Consider the following 19,375-nt stretch of genomic DNA (forward strand, 5'->3'; position numbering starts at 1 on the left):
AAACCGCAAGCAAAAACACCAATTTCATGTCGATGTCTCAGTACACATTTGAGACTGCAGAGCCAACAGCCCGGCACGAGAGAGATAAATAAATACATCTTTACTATACTGCACTGCAATGTACCTGATTTCAAGTATGTTAGGTTTCTCCGGCATGGACGCCACTGAGTTCACTTAAAAATGTAACAAACTGAAAAAAATACGTCATCATGATCTTGATTTTTTTTTTTTTTCCTTCACTTTCACAAATACATTTACTTCAGGGAACCTACAGTCATAGTTATTGCATTGTTTTTGCATATCTTGTGGGATGCAGGATTACACCCACTCATACTGTATACTGCAACACAACAACTCAAGAGTTTATTCTCACCTATATGTAACATTAAAATGCAATCTGCTCCACTCCACATGGGGGCACCACAGGCCTCTCAATCTCTCTCACCAGCATTTGAAACCAGAGCCTTTAAACCTTAAACAGACACAACTAAGCCTGGTTTGGCACTTCTGATTCGCAGGGTTACTCTAAATGGGTGTGTCTCTCTGGAGTATGAAAGTGGACATTGATTAGGAACACAAAAGTGAAGGATTTGAACTACATGTAGTCTCTGAATGTACTCAAAGCTGAAGGTGATACTGAACATTTATGAATGGGAATCTTATCATCCTATTTTTTTTAAGTTAGTCAGTCTGAGAAGGGTTCTTTGTTGGATAAATGATTGATTCATTAAAGCAAATATTGTCAATAACTACATGGTTTCTTGTCAGAACTGCCTCAAGTGAGTAACATTCACTTTGTAGCAGCTTGGATCAAAAAACTGCTACTTTAAAATTTAGGGGGCCTGCTGGTTTTATTTAATAGACATTAGGTTATTCAAATAAATCAGCATTCATAACCAGGAGGAGAACTCGTTTTGTCTTTTAAATTCAGGGTTAAATCAACTTTACCAGGGCTGATCCAACACAGTGTGGTTACAAAAAAAAGGAGCACAAAGTGAGACTGTGAACCCAGATGCTTCTCTGCACACACATCCACATGCTCAACCATACCTAATTCTGCTTTAATAACTTTTAGACTAAACAAAAAGCAGCTTAAATTAAAACTGGTATGAGCCACTCGCAGCTAAGTAGTCATGAACTATTTTAATGAGGTGCTTTTAGAATAACTGAAAGAAAGAAATGCTGAAGATGTTTGATGAGGGCCAGAGGAAGAAAGGAAAAGAAGGAGAAAAAAAAAAGGGTATTCCTTTGACAACACAGACTTCTTCAAGGTTTGCAGTATGATCATCACCATAAAACAACAGGAGCACTGCCACTAGAAAACACGTTCAACATTCACATTTAGTTTGCATAATAATGTCAGAAGTCTGTTACTGGCACAGGATGCAGTGTATGGCAGTGTGTTCATGCAACCCCTTCCCTGCCACAAACCTGCTCTGCTTAACACGGAGGAATGAGAGCTCAGCAGTCGGACCTTAATGGTAAATCAAACTGAAAAGTAATTGATAGAAGTTGACATGTGATAGAATCTCTGGGTGGGAATTCAATATCTTTTAAAGTGAGATTATTAAAAATAAAATCTATCGCAACATATTCTTTGGAGCTAATAAGAGAGTTTGAGTTTAAAAGTACTGTCAATGCTCTAACCTTAACATAAAATGCTCTTTCTTACAAAATCTTTTTTGACTAGATCCACTGATGTATCTGAATGTGAGCGCTGCTCTGGTAAGAAACAGACTTTCAATACTAGTGTCCAGTTGACTTTGCCTCTGAAATGTGGCGGTAACAATAATGATGTTTTTTTTTTTTTGTCTTGTTCCATCCCATTTTAGCGAGCTGAATCGAATCAATTCAGTTTTAAATACTATAAAATTGTTTAATAAATATGACAGTTGGCACCAAGGATGTGATTCTGACATAAGGAATGTTTTACAGATATAATACCAAGGTGATACTCATGCTCTGTGTAATGTACTGAAGGCTGAGGCTCATAACTGGCGATGGCCTTGTGGTCATACCTTCTCAAGTGAATTTAAACTTTAACCGAGAAACAAAACTATAAAAGAGAACGGTCAGTGAAAAGTTGTCAGCATGCTACCTTAACGCCATAGGAAAAAAAAAAATCAAAGGACAAAAATCTCCAGGACAGTTTTCTGATCTAATCCAATCATTTTCAATGTAATTAAACATTTATCATATCTTATCAATTGACAGTTGATTTCCTGTCTGTAGTATATATTTTTTCAGTAATTAGTTGTTTTTTTTTTACCAGCAAATGATATTACAGACAGGGAGCTGTTTTATTTCTAACAATGACAATAAATCAAAATGTTTTGTGATATGAGCAGACCTCAGACAAAGAGATGTGATTCAGAAGTCTTGCAGCATCTGTACACCAGCCCTAATAGTTCATTTGGAGTTTAAACTACGATTAAATGATGAAATCATGTGATTATGGTGTGTCACAGCCGAGCGATCAGGGCGTCACCCCCCCCCCCAGTTCATTCATGTGGCAGTGCGACTTTGGTGCTTCTACCATTCAGAGAGACCATCCACCGTAAAGAAGAAAAAGCAGCAATTGCCAAAAGGCTTGTTCCCTTCTGGCCAAGCTGCAATGCCGAAACTCACCACCACTGTAAACTGAACCGTCACTCTGACCCCGCTGGAGACCTTATGCCTAATAACCTCTAAACAGGGAAATAAAGAAAAGTTACGCACTGACAAATTTTCAAAGATAGAGTGGCTTCAGACTCTGCAGCTTGGCTAAAAAGTAAAAACCATGCTAAAGAAATCACAAAGCTTTGGAAGCATGCCTGTCCATGGTAACCCTGTGTTAAGGAGGCCCATTATCACACACACACACACACACACACACACACACACACACACACACACACACACCCCCACACAATACCATACTTGTAATGCTACCTTAATTTACTGTCTAGGCTTAAAATCTGCTTTTTAGAATACATAAGTAACCACTCGGACACACACACACACACACACACACACACATACTAACTCACATCCTCACACATTTTTTTCTCTTCTGGGAAAAATAAATAAATAAATAGATACAATCTGTAAAAGGTGCATACTGATAGAGAGAATGACCCCTCTTTTAGATACACACGCTATCTCAAACATTCGTACATACATACATCCTGTACTAAAACGCAGACACGCACACGCACGCACAAATATAGTTATGCACTCGCACGCAAACACTACGCCCTGCTTCGATACTTAAAACCTCTTAAAATTCTCCTAAAATAAACTCGAGCAAAAATACATTTATGAGACCAGCACCCCGATTTTGCAAACAAATCAAGGATAAATTAAACCAATAACATCATGAATATAAAACAAAATAGTCATGGCTAGCCAGTTTTGCACAATATTGAACTGTTAAATACATAGTGGGCGTGGTCTGTAGAGAGAGTGTGTGGCAGCAAATCCAATAGGATTCCACACTGAGAGGAAGAGGAGGGTCTTGGAGAAGGAAGTGAGGTTGATTGAGGGACAGAACCTCTGTAGATCCATGCCCAGAGTCTGTTTTTCTTTTCAATCGGTCACTCCCGTTCTCTCCTCTACCTTCCGTCTCTGTCGCCCTGTTCGACACACTCACCTCCCGAGGGCTGAAAAAGCAAAAAATCCAGCGATGGAGGAAGAGGGATGGTGGAATAACCAAAGAGGAGGGAGGAAGGAGAGAGGGAGGAGTGAGGAACGGCGAGGTATGAGGCAGAAAAAGGGGGCTTGCTGTCTCTGCTTAGCCACCAAATGCTTCTCCCATTTCCTGTTTGGGGCAGGAAGTGGGTGTGGCCAAACAAAGGAAAAGCGGCAGAGGAGGCAAGGCCAGATCAAGGTGACGGACTTTGTCTCTCGCTGGCATCTCACTGACCAGCGGGTTTAAGAGCTGGCTAGCTTCCTGTTGGCCAGAGAGTGTCTCTCTCTGCCCACGGCCCCCTACAGAAGCCCTGTTGTGGCTGTTGGTCCGTCCCTCAAATCCTTCCCCCCCTCCCCCCCTGGCTGGGGGTGGTGTGTCACCTTAATCCCACCCCCAGGCTGGCAGGGCTGTGCTCCAAGGTCCCTTAGCTTTGGAAGAGGAAGAGAAATGAGATAACAAACAGGGTTTTCCTCACCCCTGTTTACTCAATACAGCGCTTCATCATCAGTGAACCAAGAAGGAGGAGTTGACCTTTGACCACAAATGTGTGCGGTCAGATCTAAATCCTGAACCGACCCCCCCCTCCCACCAGCTGGTCTGCTGTCCCCTACCTGGCTTCATGGCGGCCAGACAAACAACAATAACACAACACCAAAGTAGGCGTAGGAAATGAAAACAATAAACACACTATATCATCTGCAGGAAACCCAATCAAAAGGACTTCCTGATTCCGTTGTTTCTTTTCTACCTTTCCTTCATCCCTACTTTCCCCTCTCTTGTTTTGCTCGCCCCTACTGTTCTGCTCTTCAAACTTTGAGGACATGATAAAACTGTGAGGCACTTTAGAGACACACTCAGACACGTGTGCAGAACACACTCACTCACGCACACGTACAAATAGAGAAAATCATAGATCACACACACACACACACACACACACACACACACACACACACACACACACACACACACACACACACACACACACACACACACACACACACACACAAGCATACACTCAGATAGTATAGAGTATAGTGTGGTATACTTGACTACAAACATTCACACACATACAAACTCTTAGAAACAAACAGAGTCATAACCAGGTGTTTAACGTTGCGTCACTGGCCGCCATTGTCCAGAGCGGTTACGTCTGGCAGGGAGGCAGACAGTGTGTGTGTGAGTGAGGGGCGGGGACAGACAGAGCCAGCCACGGCGCCGTTACCCAGCACTGACAAGCGTCAGTCTCTGATGACGTCAGAGGGGCCAGTTGGCCGATCAAACCCGTCAATCCGACTCCTACAAACTCGTCACACACTCCATATCCTCATCCTCCAACAGCCTGCTGTTCCTCTGCCGTGCTCCTCCAATCACAACCGAGCTTCTGTGCTGCTCCTCCTCCTCCTCCATCTCTCCCACCTCTTCCTCCTCCTCTTCCTGTCCCCTCCCCCCTGAGAGCAGCTCCTGTCGCTCCTCCAGCGAGGACGGCCCGTGGACGGAGCCCCTGCTCCCTCCGGCTTCTTCCCCGCCCTCGCTGACCACTTGGTCCCTGTGCGTTGCTGCTGCTGCTGCTGCTGCTGCTGTGTGGAAGGGGAGGAGGTTGCCGTTGGGGCTGTGCTGAGAGGTGGAGGAAGTGCTGGATGTTGCGTTCGTGGCGGTGTTGCCGTTGAGAATGTTGTTGGCGGCGTGCTCCATCTCCTCGATGGTCATGTCGCATGCGTCGGCCAACTCGGCTTTGGTAACCTCGATGAACGACGGGTCCTGGGCGAAATGGCCCAAACCCTCTGATATTAGCACCTGGGGAGGGGAAATGGAAAAGAAAGGAATGGGTGGAGGGGAAGAAAGAGAGAAATGGGGGGATGGAATGGAGGGAGTGGGAGATTATTTTAAGGCAGTAAATTATTTTCCAGATGAATCATTTGGACTATAAAAGCTTTGAGGCCCAAGAGGTAAAACTACTCAATATTTCAACAAAAACATATTTATCCTGTCAGGTCTCAACACCCAGGCTGGGAATCACAGACATAAGACATAGAAAAGCTGCAAATCCTCACAATTGAGGAATGTTAGAGCTTCTCCAACCTACACACACAAACCTACACACACAAACAAACACTCACTGCCTCCACCAGACTGCCCGCACTGCCGTGACACAGTGAGCTGGAGTCTTTCCCCAGTAGCGAGGGCACTGTGAGCGACACCGGCCGTGGTGGTCTTTGATTGGACACTGACATACTGGGACTGGGCCCCCGGCTGTTCCCATTACTGTCGCTGTACCTAGGAGCAATAAATGAGTTTATCATTATTACTGTTCCTACAGCATCATCGTCACTGCTATTTGAACAAATGCACCGTAACAGTTATTTGTCAAGGTACTTGGTCTTACCAGGGCCCACAGTTGACAGAGGGCAAGCTGGTATTGAGCTTTTCATGGGAGTTGGAGCCCTCTAGCCTCAGAGAGGGGACTCGCTGGTAGGAGCCATCACTGCCCTGGGCTAGAAACAAAGACAGATGAAGTCCCATTAGGAGATCGAACCTATCAACAAGTACGACAAAGCTGCAACTTGACAACAATATGCACTTCTAATTTCCGTGTAATGGATTCAGGGACCCGTTTTTTCCCCCCGTTTTGAATAAAGTTATAACTGTGCTTGATGTGGGCACAGGATGCGGTGTACCTGTGGGACTGGCTGGAGGCGTGGAGCACAGCCGGCTGAAGAGGGTAGGTGAGTGACTCCGTCTTAGCAGAGGACTCAACCCTGCCACTGCCAGAGCCTGGAGGAGGACAGAGCAGAGGGACAGTGTAAGGGGACGTTCACATGTTGCGTCTGAAAACGTGTGGAAAACACAAACCTTGCCACTGAAATCTTTTTATTCAAGGAGTTTAGGGGGTTGCACACCTGTCGTGCTTTGCGTTACTAAGAAACCAAAACCTGTGTGTTGCAATGGCGCAGTAAGCCTCACTGAGTAAACTAGTCAAAATAAAAATAAAGATATCCCAGCACTGTGAATACCTAACAGTAGCTTTATAGCTTAATTTGTCTGTCAGTTTGACTGACCTTTCAACTGGATGTTGCAATTTCCTTTAACGGAAAGAGTAAAGAAAGTGAAATAGTCCGTGGGACATATCGTCAAGCTCTGGGTAGCCCAGCATTTCAATGATAAACTTCTCCATACATTTATTGTAGATAAATTTTACTGAAGAAAAATATATATCTGCCAGCTGTTTTTCATTGCCGATTGATTTTTCTTTGCCACATGACATGCTTTGCCTGCTTCAGCCTTCCAAAAGTTTAGCTATTCTTATCTCGGGGTGCAGCCGTTACGGCTCGACAGTCTCGCTTTTGAGTGCAACCTTCCCCCTGTCTACGTTGACAACAATGGATTTGAGGGCGTAAAAATTGCTGCATGTGAACAGCATTGCGAGGAGTTCACATTATGTAATGCCCCGTCGCTCAGAGGTCCCTGCGGCCGATCCACCTGGTCACAGCTTTTTTCTGTCCTGGCCCCTCAGTGGTGGAATGAACTCCCCACTGACGTCAGGACAGCAGAGTCGCTGCCCATCTTTCGGCGCAGGCTGAAAACTCACCTCTTCAAGAAGTACTACCCTGAGCCTTCCTCGTAGCATTTATTGCATTCGTATTAGTTGTTGCACTCACTGTATTCGTATCAGTTCGCTGCACTTATTGAATTCGTATTCGTTTACTGCACTTATCCTATTCGTAGTAGTTTGCAGCACTTATTGTATTCGTATTAGTCTGTTGCAATTATTGTTTTCGTAGTAATTTGCCTCTGCACTATACTTTTGCTCTGGTTTATGCTTTTAGATGCTTGTTTAAGAAAGGAGATGCACTTATGACTTCTGGTGACTAGTAGTTCTCTTGAATACCTATGTTGAATACACTTCCTGTAAGTCGCTTTGGATAAAAGCGTCTGCTAAATGACTGTAATGTAATGTAATGTAATGTAATAAAACGTGTGCGTTTGTATTCATTTTGTGGGCATCTTCTACCTGATGATGTACAAGGTGCAGTGGTACAGACGTCTTTTGGGAGACGTCTGGCCTTGACTGTCTCCTGAGACACTCCAGATGGAAAGACGATCTCCGCGCTGACACACAAAACAAACATGCAAAGGCAGCATGAAAAAATGTGTGCATTAAAGAAATAAATAGGTACTATATTCTAGTATTTGGACTAGTTGTACCAATACTTTAGAACAGTCTTAAGGAGAGATGTCTACTTACCCAGAGTGGTAGGGCAGAGGAAGACTCTCCTGGGAGACTGCCACCCTCCTCCTCCTCCTCTTCTGTCTTCTACCTCCTCTCCTTCCTCCATGGGATTCAACTGCTTACATGTATCATCATTATACACCAGCCTAATGAGAAAACAAAGACACACAAAGAGGAGGTAATGAAAGACACGCCCCGAAATGAATCAAATTTAGAGATGAAAATAATGTGCGTCTGTTTCAGCAGTACATGTCGGAGGAGAGCGAGTGGTCGTCCTCGTGGTACTCCCTGTCGTCGGCGTAGCTCTCATCGTACGTCTCCTCCGTCGACCCGTCGCCTCTTCGGATGATTGGCAGACGGCTGTCACTTGAGTCCGAGCTACCAACACACAAACAAGCACACAACCAAGACAAACAAACAAACAAACAAACAAACAAAATGAATAAAACAGAGCACAGATGAAAAAAAACCCATGTAGACAAATAGATGAGAACATAAACACACAGAAAAAAAAGAAGCAGCTGATTAGTAAAAAAACTCAGAGAGGAGCTTAGGAAGAGAGACTTAGATACCCACTGAGTCATGGAGGGAAAGGAAAGAAGAGAGGGGAGAAGAAGAAAAAGAAAAAGCTTGAAGGAAAAGGAGGATACAACTATTTTGATAAAGCAAAACAGTGAAAAGCATCAAAGGCAACACCGGGAATATGACAGCATGATAGCGCGACTTAGGTGCAGACATCTTTAAAAAACAAAGATTAGGGCAGACGAGATAATGGCTCATAACAGCTAATAACGTTAGCTAATACTTGGAGACCAGTATTGTAATGTTAGCCTACTGGGAAATTAAACAGGTACTTTTTATGCTGTTCTCATCATTTAAAATGAAAGCCAATAAAGTCCTGGAATCAGACGCTATCTTTTCTACTCATCTATTTAAGGAGTGAACGCAATGCCTACATTAACCTTGATACAATTTATATTAGGAGAATAAGTAATAATAAGTCTTAAGTCTGAATTCAGGGTTGTTTGTTTTTTCTTGAAAGACAAGATTAATCTAAACTAAACACTGCATGTACTCTGTACTATGTTGTATTCTCTTTGTATTCCAAAGATGTCTTGTCCTCCTTATCTGTCCACATCTGTTTCATACTCCAGACTTAAGCTTTAAGGAGACATCCTGACATTTGAAGTTAAATCTTTTCTTCTTCACCAGATAGTTTGCTTAAGCGTTACAACATGGGAGCTCCACAAAACCATCTGTTTATTGTAATGTTTTAGTAAAAAAATAGGAGTCATAACAAATTATTGAACTTGCATTTAGCAGTATGCATTATTCTTTATGGTGAACAACCACACATACAAATAAGAATTTGTTTTTTCAAGCACCGGCACATATACTTTACCTAAGAACTGCCTGGTGAAGAAAAACTAAATCAAATTTCTAAATGTTAAGATGTCCCTTTAATACACAGCTATTTAAGCTGCTCCGCAGCAAACTCTGGGTTAGAACAGCATTTGATCAAAACCTGAGTAAGACTCCTCTGGATCTGTATGCAAGCTCACTCCCCTTAGTAGCCGGGTGTAAATTACCACCCAGGTGGTAAATCAAGCGAATCCAAAGCAAAAGGGCATGGGAAAGTTTAAACTGTACTTTGTTTTGTAATGGAGCATTTAATTGTTGATCACAGGAAAATTGAATAAGTTCACCTCCTCTCTAATTAACTATGACCAAGCTGTCTCACAGGCTGACCTTCTAAGAACAAAACATTTAGCAAATGAAACACAACATGTCTAACGCCCTGCTAGCCACACAGCTGGAAGCTGCAATATTTCTTCAGGTAACAACATGATAACAATTTTGCTGTTCTCATACGCTTCCCAATACATTTGTTTTTGCAATTGCCAAGACACAAAAACTGGTACTTGTGGCACATTAACTGAAACCACTAACTCTGCTTCAGAGTAAGTTTGCAATTCTAAAAGACACGTTTTGCAAATAACTATACATGGTTATTTACTTTATATATACATTAAACCAAACTAAAACCTGTGTGTTGTTTGCTAAACACTTCCATTTAAATACATTACTCTATTATCAATCACCAGCACCCAGAATACACCTGTGAAAACACCTGGAATCAATCAGATCACTTAGCAATTAGATTTTGAACCTATAAATAGGCTTCAGGTTTCCTTCTTGGTGTAAGAGAGTTAGAGGACTATAATTGCAATAAACTATGTTGTATGTTGTTCACAGTACAATACAGTAACTATGTTCATGTCATCTACAGTTAAAGTATTGTGTCTGATACTGTTACAAGTATATGAGGATAGAGAATAAACACATTTTGTTGTTCCCAAATGCATTTGTGTTTATAGTTTATATTTACAGCATGCTACAAATGAAAAATGCCAAAGACTCTAGATAATAGTGTTTTATACATAGCACATCAGAATGAAGTTTGCATGTGGAAAGAGCTTTTTATTTGGTGTTTATGTGTACAGTTGTGATGCAAAAATACTATTTATAGAAGAGTTTATATAGTTTTGAATAACTGTTTGCTTTTGCAAGAGATGAAAGATATTTGTATTTTGTGTATAATGCTTTTTGTGTTGGTTTTTAAAGTTTCAGAATTTGTGTTTTAGCAAGTGCAAAAACTGTAAAGCTAAGTATAGCTATAAGCACAATGTTTGTCCTGAGGGAAGAGACGTCAATTTTGGTGCTTAATAAAATGTGAGGGATCACCAAAATCATTAGGAATCACCCTCTGGGGACAATGACTATCCAGAGCAAAGTTCATAGAGCAAAGAGCAGAATATAAGACAAAGAGCATACGTTGTGTCTAACCCAGACCTGCCGTACAACAGCAGAGAACAGAAGCAATAAGAGCCTTTGATAGGAAACGTTTGGCCGTGTTGCACCAAACAGTCTATCCACGGCTTTGGTTGCAGTTTCTATAGTAGCAGCATAGAGCCTGGTTTTTGCTATAGCAACTAAAGCATTATGTGCATAGCAAATCTCACCATAGCACTCTGACAGCGATGCCATTTTATGTAGCACTATGAAACCTTTTTGCACGCAGTCAGGGGACTAACACAACACACACACATACACACACACTTTCTCTCTCTGTCCCCTGGCAACATACCGCATGAGGGTGTCATAAAAACACGTCCTGCTTGCCACCAAAGACAAAAGACAGGGAAAGAGAGGAGGAAGGAAAAAAAGAAAGTGAAGGAAATAGAGGAACTATTTTGACATGTCATGCTGGTTATTATGTTTACAGGCTAGCTAAATAACTGATGATCAGGTCAGGAAATGAAAAGTGATGGACTAATAATTCTTGCCTCAGTTGAAGACCACAAAAAATAAGAAAAGAAACAAAGACCCTAAATCACAAATTCAATTAAAGATGTGAACTTGCCGTTCAGCCTGCACTCACCTCTTTGGAGGAAAGCACCACGCGGACCTTGGCAGCAGGATGGGGGTGAGCGGCTGTCCTGTGTGCCCGTCCACAGTGCTTATGGACGGGCTTGGGAATCGACTGATGCCCTGGGTCGCCACACCGACCATGCCGGTGTTGTTGGCATTGTTGATGTTGGCATTGGAGCCTGATGAGGAGTACGACGAAGGGGTGAAAGTGGTCGAGTCCATGAGCTTCTCGTGGGACGGACTCTCGCCTTCGCAAGGGGAGCCCTTCTGGCTGATGTGCAAGGGACGCTGGGTAGTGAAGGACTGTGGAAAGGAAGCGCGGCCATCGCTCTGGTTGTAGTAGTTGACGTGGTTGCTGAACAACCCACCCGTACGCTGTGGGGTGAGAGGAGAGAGGGTGAGAGAGAAGGGAGACAGAGAGAGTAAAGGAAAGAGAACAAAGGTGAGAACTGTGGAAAAAGACAGATAATTCAAATAAAGTTTAAGCCAAATTACCTTAATTCTTACTACAGTCAAACACTCAGATATAAGTACTACTGTCACATTCACTGCTAGCAGCAACAAAGCTTTACCCAGCCAAGATGGAAATGCAAAGCAAAGGCCTTGTGTCAAAAACCAAGGGGAGGTTGCATCCTCAACTTAAACAAATTTTACATGGGAGCAAAAATGATTATGGATCTTGCTCTAAAACCTCCATAATGTTTCATAACAGCTAGCTGTCAAAGTAGTGGTGTGATTCCGTTTCTAATTAAGTTAAATAAAGTTGCTATAAAAATATTTAAAACTACTAATTTCTGTCCTTCTGTGTCACGTATTGTACGTAAAAGTAACAAAATACAGCAGTAAACAAAACAAAGAGATGAATGTGACAATGACATTGACAGTGGAGGCTGATAACTCAGCATAACTCACCCTTGAGCGAAGAGGTGTTTGTGTGTGTATGTAGTTTCTGTCAGAGGCTTACAGTTACAGTGCTCAACTGTTGTTTTTTGTTTTTCTAAAATACATACTATCAATGATTAGGATTTAGTTCAGTATCTGCAGTGATTGGTAGCCAAGCTATGTGGTGGAAAATGATGTCTTTTTGAACCTCTGAGCACATGCAAGCATGTCTGTGTATGTGCATGGAGCAATAATATGGCTTCAAGCTGGACGCGGACCATCTCTCTCGCTCTCTCTTTCTCGCTCTCTCTCTCTGGAGAGTGAGTGAGGGTGTGTGTATCCAACCTTTACCCTGAAGATATCATCCTCGGATGCAGCCGACACAGGCTCCTTCAGGCCTTTATCCAGCTCCTCCTCCACCGTCAGGTCTCCAGAAATGGCCCTCCTAATCTCTGGACCGATGTCATGCAATGTCCGCAGGCCCGCCTACACCCGGATCAAACACACACACAAGTGTTTCACTTTCATGGAATATCAAAGTGACCTACATGTTTATCTATTTAATGTCAAAACTCTGAAATAAGGCATATGTTCTCACACAAAAAAGATTAATTCATAACAAGAAGCCTCCTATAAGCTGTACTCTTTATTGCCCCTCACGTATATATCTTTTTGGGATCCATCAAAGTCATAATTTGAAAAATGTACTGCTGTCTTCTGAATTTCCCGACAATGCAACGAATATATACAGATTTATATTCAACGGTAAAAAAAAAACCCTCTTATGTTTGTGTACCTGCAGAGAAAGGGCAGTTTTTGGAGCCACCTTGGCCACCAGCCCTTGTTCTTTCCTCTTCTTAAACTTGCGAAAATATTCCTGGATGAGGAAGGTAGCGTAGAACTTCCCGACTGTAACCTCATCATCTGTAAGAAATAATGATATTACATTTATGATTAACTCGCAAAATAATGCCTCACAGTATTTGTTAGGAATGCAGTTTCAAGTGACTCTGCCATGATTTTGGTCAAAGTAATACAAGAAAATTGAAGTATGAAACTGCATTGCAGGGTATATATACCTCCAGCAGGGGGCACTACTTGATCCAAGAGCTTCATGCTGGTTCTTTTCCAGATCTTCTTCACTATTGACCTCAGTTCCTCATTGGCCTGCTCCAGGTTTCCTGCTCACACACACGAACAGTATAAATACCATCAGAAGGAGATTTAAAAGGGGATGCTATCTCCTTGTTCACAAAATGACCAGAATGCATGCCCCTTGTTAACCTGCCAGCCCCTACCTCTACATCTCCTAGCAGCAGAGTTAGACTATATGGCATCTACCATAAATATCAGTAGTTTAACTGTGCTGTGTATAGATGAATCCATTCCGCTGTCTGTGGTTCTGAAGAAGCAGACGGATATGCAATAGCAACTTTTTTCTCTGAGTCCCGCCCTTCTGTCAGTTTTGTCTTGGATCTATAATATTCTCTCAACAATAAAGCCTCAACACTGGACTGTATTTGTATCTATGGGACAGTATATCGTGCATTTAACATTGGAGTCTAAGGATTTGTATGTGCCAGAAGTGTTGTTTTGATTTCTTTGTGGAAAAAGCAGCACTTGTGCCTTCCTCATTACCACCACTGAGCAAGGCTATTGACCCCAACTGCTCCTTTATAGCTGCCAATTTGCCAATAGATCAGACTGAGGTTGTACTGGGCAGCTTCCAGGTTGATGTAACTATGTAAAACAATGGGACTGGGCAAGATGGTAATACATTGAATTCCCATCCTATGCGCTACATATTCATATAAGCCAATGTGCCTGCCATTGTGTATGTGTGTATTTTTTTTGCCTCTACAAGTGCATTAGAGCGTTTCTTCACGTGTGTGTCTCTTACCATCTGTCTTGATCCTGAGTGCGGTTCTGACCAGGGCAAACAGCGTGGCGTTGAACATCACTGTTCCGTCGCTGTTCAGAGGCATGTTCATCGAGACCAGACGCTGCATGAGATGGAATATATTGTTTGATCAAGCTTTATGAAGTTTTAAATATAAATGGGTACATTTCCTGTGTGAACTGCCAGCATCAATTGGCAGCTGACAGTTTGTTGAACATGAGCAGACAGTGGTTTGACACTATGGTCACTAATCATTTTCCTCTAGAGAGACGTGAATGTCTAAATATCTAAAATATTTTCTCTGTACGATCTGTTGTCAATGTGCCATTTGAGTCACTGTGGAAGGTGTTATGAGCTGCCACAGTTTTATTAATATTTCTCCCACCTGGCAAGTAGAGTGGTTTTAAATCCACCCAAAAATAGTAGCAGAATGATTTATGAATACTTGATTTTGAAAACCTGATCACATGCTTTGTACAGTGTTACAAGTATGTTTACCTTGCAGGCTACTCTGTGTGGACAGAGCTTTCCAAAGCCGAGTGGAGGCTGGATTCTCCGCAGCAGAGTCACCACATCCAGGTGCTTTATTCTCCCTCTGGAAACAGGGCATACATCACATGATAGTAACTCTTTAGCATACAAATGATGAATTATTTGTTGGATATTTGCTAATTCTCTGTAAACTTACTTAGCCTCTGGGTCATATTCAGCCCAGATCCTCTTGAATTCGTCAAGATGATGCGGCCCCAGGATTGACCAATCACGTGTCAGGTAGTCAAAGTTGTCCATGATGACGGCCACAAACAGGTTGATGATCTGGGGATAGTCAGGAATCAGTCAGATACTACATGAAGGAAATATAGGCCATTACCTGTTGGAAATTATAACCGCATTACAGCATGCAGCGAATCACTCTTAAATCTATATATAACGTCAAATTGTACTTAAAATGTAACTTTTAAAAATCATCTTCTAGAGGAATGATTCAACATTGTGGGAATTCCAAATAAAACTACATCATTCAATTTTCAAGATAACCACCTGTTTGCTGTTACTTTGTATTTACAGACAGTAGCAAGATCAATTAACTATTTCATAAGACTTCATCATTTTCTGGAAGTGTCTGTTTTTCCACCTTCCTTAACTGTGATTGATTCCAGTACACATACTTTGTCAAAATCCTGTCTGTTTAAACAAGTGGAACATTGAAAATCAAAATCCTTCCCTTTCTCACTGCACTCACCAGAAAGGCACAGAGCATGTAGAAGCTGACAAAGTAAATGATGGCAAACTGGCTGCCACAGTCCTCGTGAGCCAAGTTGCTCTCATTGGTTGATCCTTTCTCACACGGCCGATTGGGCGTGCACGCCAGCATGATCTCCTGCCATGCCTCACCTGTTGCACATCTGATAGATAGACATGCATGCATCCACACACACACACAAATTTGCACACACGTTGACGCAGATATGCATGCAAAGATACGAAACAAATACATTAGAAGTACACATACATGCATAGATATGTGCATGTGTGCAACCATGCACCAGCATGGAGTCACATGTACATTTATACATCAACGCACACATACAGACGCATGGATGTGTGCGTGTATGCATAACGGGCATACAAGCATATAGAAACACACACACACACACACACACACACACACACACACACACACACACACACACACACACACACACACACACACACACACACACACACACACAGATACAAACACAGAGAGAGAGGCAGACACATAAACACAAACACATATGCACAAGTGTTAGATTCACCATAAAGATCAATAAACAATCAGATCATCATTGTATCTGCATTTACAGAGCAACAGCAAAGGCATTATTTCATTTTGTCCAAACTACAACTGGTTTCCATTCTGAATACTTCAGAACTATTGCGCTTTCTAACTCTGCATTGCTTGTTTTCTCAGGTGATCATTTTAGGTTGGTTTTGCTTTTATTAATAAAGTACTATAGCAGTATGACGTATCCAAGCATCCTGCCTTCTCTGAATGAAGGCCTATTGCTATGATTCATTTCATGAAGGGGTCAGTACATAGAATATGAACGAATATAATAGATGCTTTGTATGCCAAGCCATACAATAGTTTATCATATCTGATCTATCCCTTCAGTTCCTGTGTCTTTTTGACCCCTACATGGAATCTTACCCTCATCACAAGCACAGAGGACAGAGAGGTTACTGAGACTGGATCCAGGCAGCTTACATGTATTGTCAGTGTCGTCTTCAGTGGACCAGAAATATTTGCGATAAATCAGACAAGTTTACAACAACTATCAGCTGATTACTGAGCACACAGGTGTAAATATAAGATTTAAGATGCTGTTAAAGCTGCTAAGTAACTGGTGAGTCTATGCCAGCTCTTTAGTGATTATAGTGATCACTGCTACATATATTCAACTGGAATGTTTTAACTCTTGGCTCGGTAGCAGTAAAATCTTCTCATTGTACAAACTGACAAAACATTATCCCACATTGGCTCTTGTGCATGTTCAAGTCACAGAGTCGGCTGAATTTACAGCTTGACATTTGCAGATATCCTGGCATCCTGGCATTTAACTAACCAGCTGCTGTCATAAAATGTCAGTGGTAGCTTCTAATGAAAAATATAAAATGCTTTTCAGAGTAAATCATAAGAGAGAAAATATAGGAGATCAAAAAAGAAAAAGAAAAGTTATTGATGTCGATGTAACATTACAGGGAGTAATGATAAAGGGAGAAGAAGAGCAGAAGGATAATGTCGAAAAGAAAAGATGGTATTGACTTTGAAACAATGAACAAGTGTGAGGAAGATGAGGGTCGAAAAAGAAGGGGGAAAAGGACAAAAGATGAGGAGCGTAGTCATCTTCCTCACCTGAAGAGCAGCAGCACTGCCTGAGGGAACGTCTGGAAATTGTTGTTCCTGTTGATCTGCGTGTGGTCGCGCAGCGCTATCTTACCAAACATCTACACAGGAGTGGAAGGAAGTAGTCACAGCACACAGGATATGAGGTCAGCATTGACAGGCGGAAGTGATTGCTCTCTGGGACAATCACAATTAGAGGCCGCTGTCCCTCTCATCAAATATTGGTACAAACAGATCAACAGGAGAGACAAAAGGACAGACGAGAAGAAAGGGGGGAGACATAGACTAACAACAGCTAGAGGAGGAAGAGAAGTGGAGGAGAGAGGGACGACGTGACCGAACAGGAACTCTGGATGACAAGACTCCAGGAGGACAGACACAGGGTGGAGGCCAGCTGGAGGAGAGAGAAGAAAACACAACAGAGGGAGGGAAACAAGGTGACAAGTAAACAGCTTACCTGCATGCCGATGACAGCGTATATGAAGAATAGCATCACTATAAGCAGAGCTACGTAGGGCAGAGCCTAGATAGAGGAGAGACACTTTAGTAACAAGTTGTTTACAGTATCATCCTGCACCAAGGCTGTGGTCCATTCACTTCCGTTCAATTAATCCAATCAATCTACAATTGATTTAGGAAATTCTTGTAAAAACGGTTGATACATTTCACATGTATTTCTTTATTTTTCAACTAAGCAGTTGCAATATGAAAAATAGTACTCTATGAAGTGGAAGTGAACTGATCTACAGCCCTGTGTGGCACAGCACCAAAAACAATCCAGTACAAATCATCTGACTTCGAAGTGAAAAACATCAGTAAGTTATAAACTGCTCTTTGAGTTTAGCCAGGAGACCAGTCCCAACGCATCGTACATGAGCCAAACATGACCGGAACAGGTACGTCTTCTATATTCACACACCTGGGAGACTGTGTGGAGGAACTGAGCTCCTGGCTAACATTAGCCCTGTGACAGGGAGGGCAGGGCCAAATCATGACGAATAAATTATAAAGTAAAAGTCTGATTATGTGTCAATATGTAACCCACTGATTAAATAATTAAATAAGGTTATGTTTACAGTAAGCTTAATTGTGTTAAGTACAATTCTATATTCATGAGCACTTCTGGTTTTAAATCACACCACAAGTCTGTCTTTTGCTGTATCACCAATGTTTCGAATTTCAATGAATATGAAGTTGCCCGTCTCAATTGACACAAGAGAGAGAACAGAATATTTTCTTTTCCCCATAACTCTCTATCAAATGATTTCATTTTTTGGTGGAGTGCTTCATTAAACTTATCTACCGCTTGACCCGCCTACAGGTAATGGTGAGCTTTCAGGGGTTAGTAGTAGGGTGTTGGAGGGAAAAGGGAGTAGAAGAAGAAGTGGAGGAAGAAGAGATGAGTAGGAAAGCGAAGAAAATAGATTGCTGGTTAAGGTTCTTAAGTTCCTGGCTTTTTCCCCAGCTTCATGTTTCCTACATCCCTCCCTGCCTCTGCTAAAAGACTCCTAAACCTCCTCTCCATTACCTCACACCATCCCTCTTTATTATCCTCCTTTCCCATCTAGACTAAACTGTCGGACGTCCCCACCCTTGTGATTTCTTGCAAAATATAGGAGGTGGAGATAAGGAGGGAGGAGGCAAGGAAAGGAGAGGCGGCTTGTGAGACTCCACCAGGCTGGATTTACACAAGAACACGGATATTTTAAGCCCCATGTGACTCAGATCTGATTTTACAAGATGATTTGCACAGTATTAATAACATTAAATTAGATAATCACCTTGTTGACACACTATGCCAAGTCTGGATTACAAAATCTGTTATAAACTCTCTGCGGTGAAAAGGGAGACGCAGTTAAAAATAGTACTATAGCCTCAAAAAGGGCTCCAATCTGGTTCACATAAGGGTTAAAGCTCCACTTTTGCTGCACCATTCAGTCCTGTGTAAACCCAACCCCCTGCTCTAGCATGTTGTGTCCGGTTCTCCCCTCACTTGGAAGGATTTGATGAAGGTCCACAGCAGGGTCCGAATCCCTTCCCCGCGAGACAGCAGCTTCACCAGCCTCATCACGCGGAACAGCCGGAAGAAGGTGATGGAGATCCTGGCGTTCTCTTCAGAGTTCTGCAGTCCCTTTTGGTGGGGTTCGGTGTTTTTTTATAGAAAAAACACAGGACGCATGGGAACACATGCAGATAGGTAAGGGAGGGAAACACACGCACACACATACACACAGGTAAAGATGAACATACAGACATACACACACAGACGTATGCAGAAATGCAGACATACAAGTAACATTCATATGCATATTCCCACCCACATGTATACGTGGATGTAAATATGTATAACACACACGCAAGCACACACAC

The 19,375-nt window shown here is 42.2% G+C and overlaps 1 protein-coding gene across 1 annotated transcript in view; it reads right to left on the reverse strand.

Annotated features, from left to right (window-relative positions):
• Positions 1-4,969: 4,969 nt before the first annotated feature.
• The window catches only part of cacna1c (calcium channel, voltage-dependent, L type, alpha 1C subunit), a 173,552-nt gene continuing 159,146 nt past the window's right edge, over positions 4,970-19,375 (reverse strand). The window contains 18 exon segments of the mRNA XM_054624630.1: positions 4,970-5,467; positions 5,791-5,947; positions 6,057-6,165; positions 6,349-6,445; positions 7,683-7,780; positions 7,917-8,047; positions 8,151-8,279; positions 11,344-11,708; positions 12,567-12,701; positions 13,012-13,139; positions 13,295-13,396; positions 14,116-14,218; positions 14,614-14,710; positions 14,804-14,931; positions 15,359-15,521; positions 17,015-17,106; positions 17,463-17,528; positions 18,999-19,136. Coding sequence (XP_054480605.1) covers positions 4,970-5,467; positions 5,791-5,947; positions 6,057-6,165; positions 6,349-6,445; positions 7,683-7,780; positions 7,917-8,047; positions 8,151-8,279; positions 11,344-11,708; positions 12,567-12,701; positions 13,012-13,139; positions 13,295-13,396; positions 14,116-14,218; positions 14,614-14,710; positions 14,804-14,931; positions 15,359-15,521; positions 17,015-17,106; positions 17,463-17,528; positions 18,999-19,136 — 2,736 coding nt within the window.

Source organism: Anoplopoma fimbria, chromosome 23, assembly GCF_027596085.1.
Source record: "Anoplopoma fimbria isolate UVic2021 breed Golden Eagle Sablefish chromosome 23, Afim_UVic_2022, whole genome shotgun sequence".
Taxonomy (NCBI): domain Eukaryota; kingdom Metazoa; phylum Chordata; class Actinopteri; order Perciformes; family Anoplopomatidae; genus Anoplopoma; species Anoplopoma fimbria.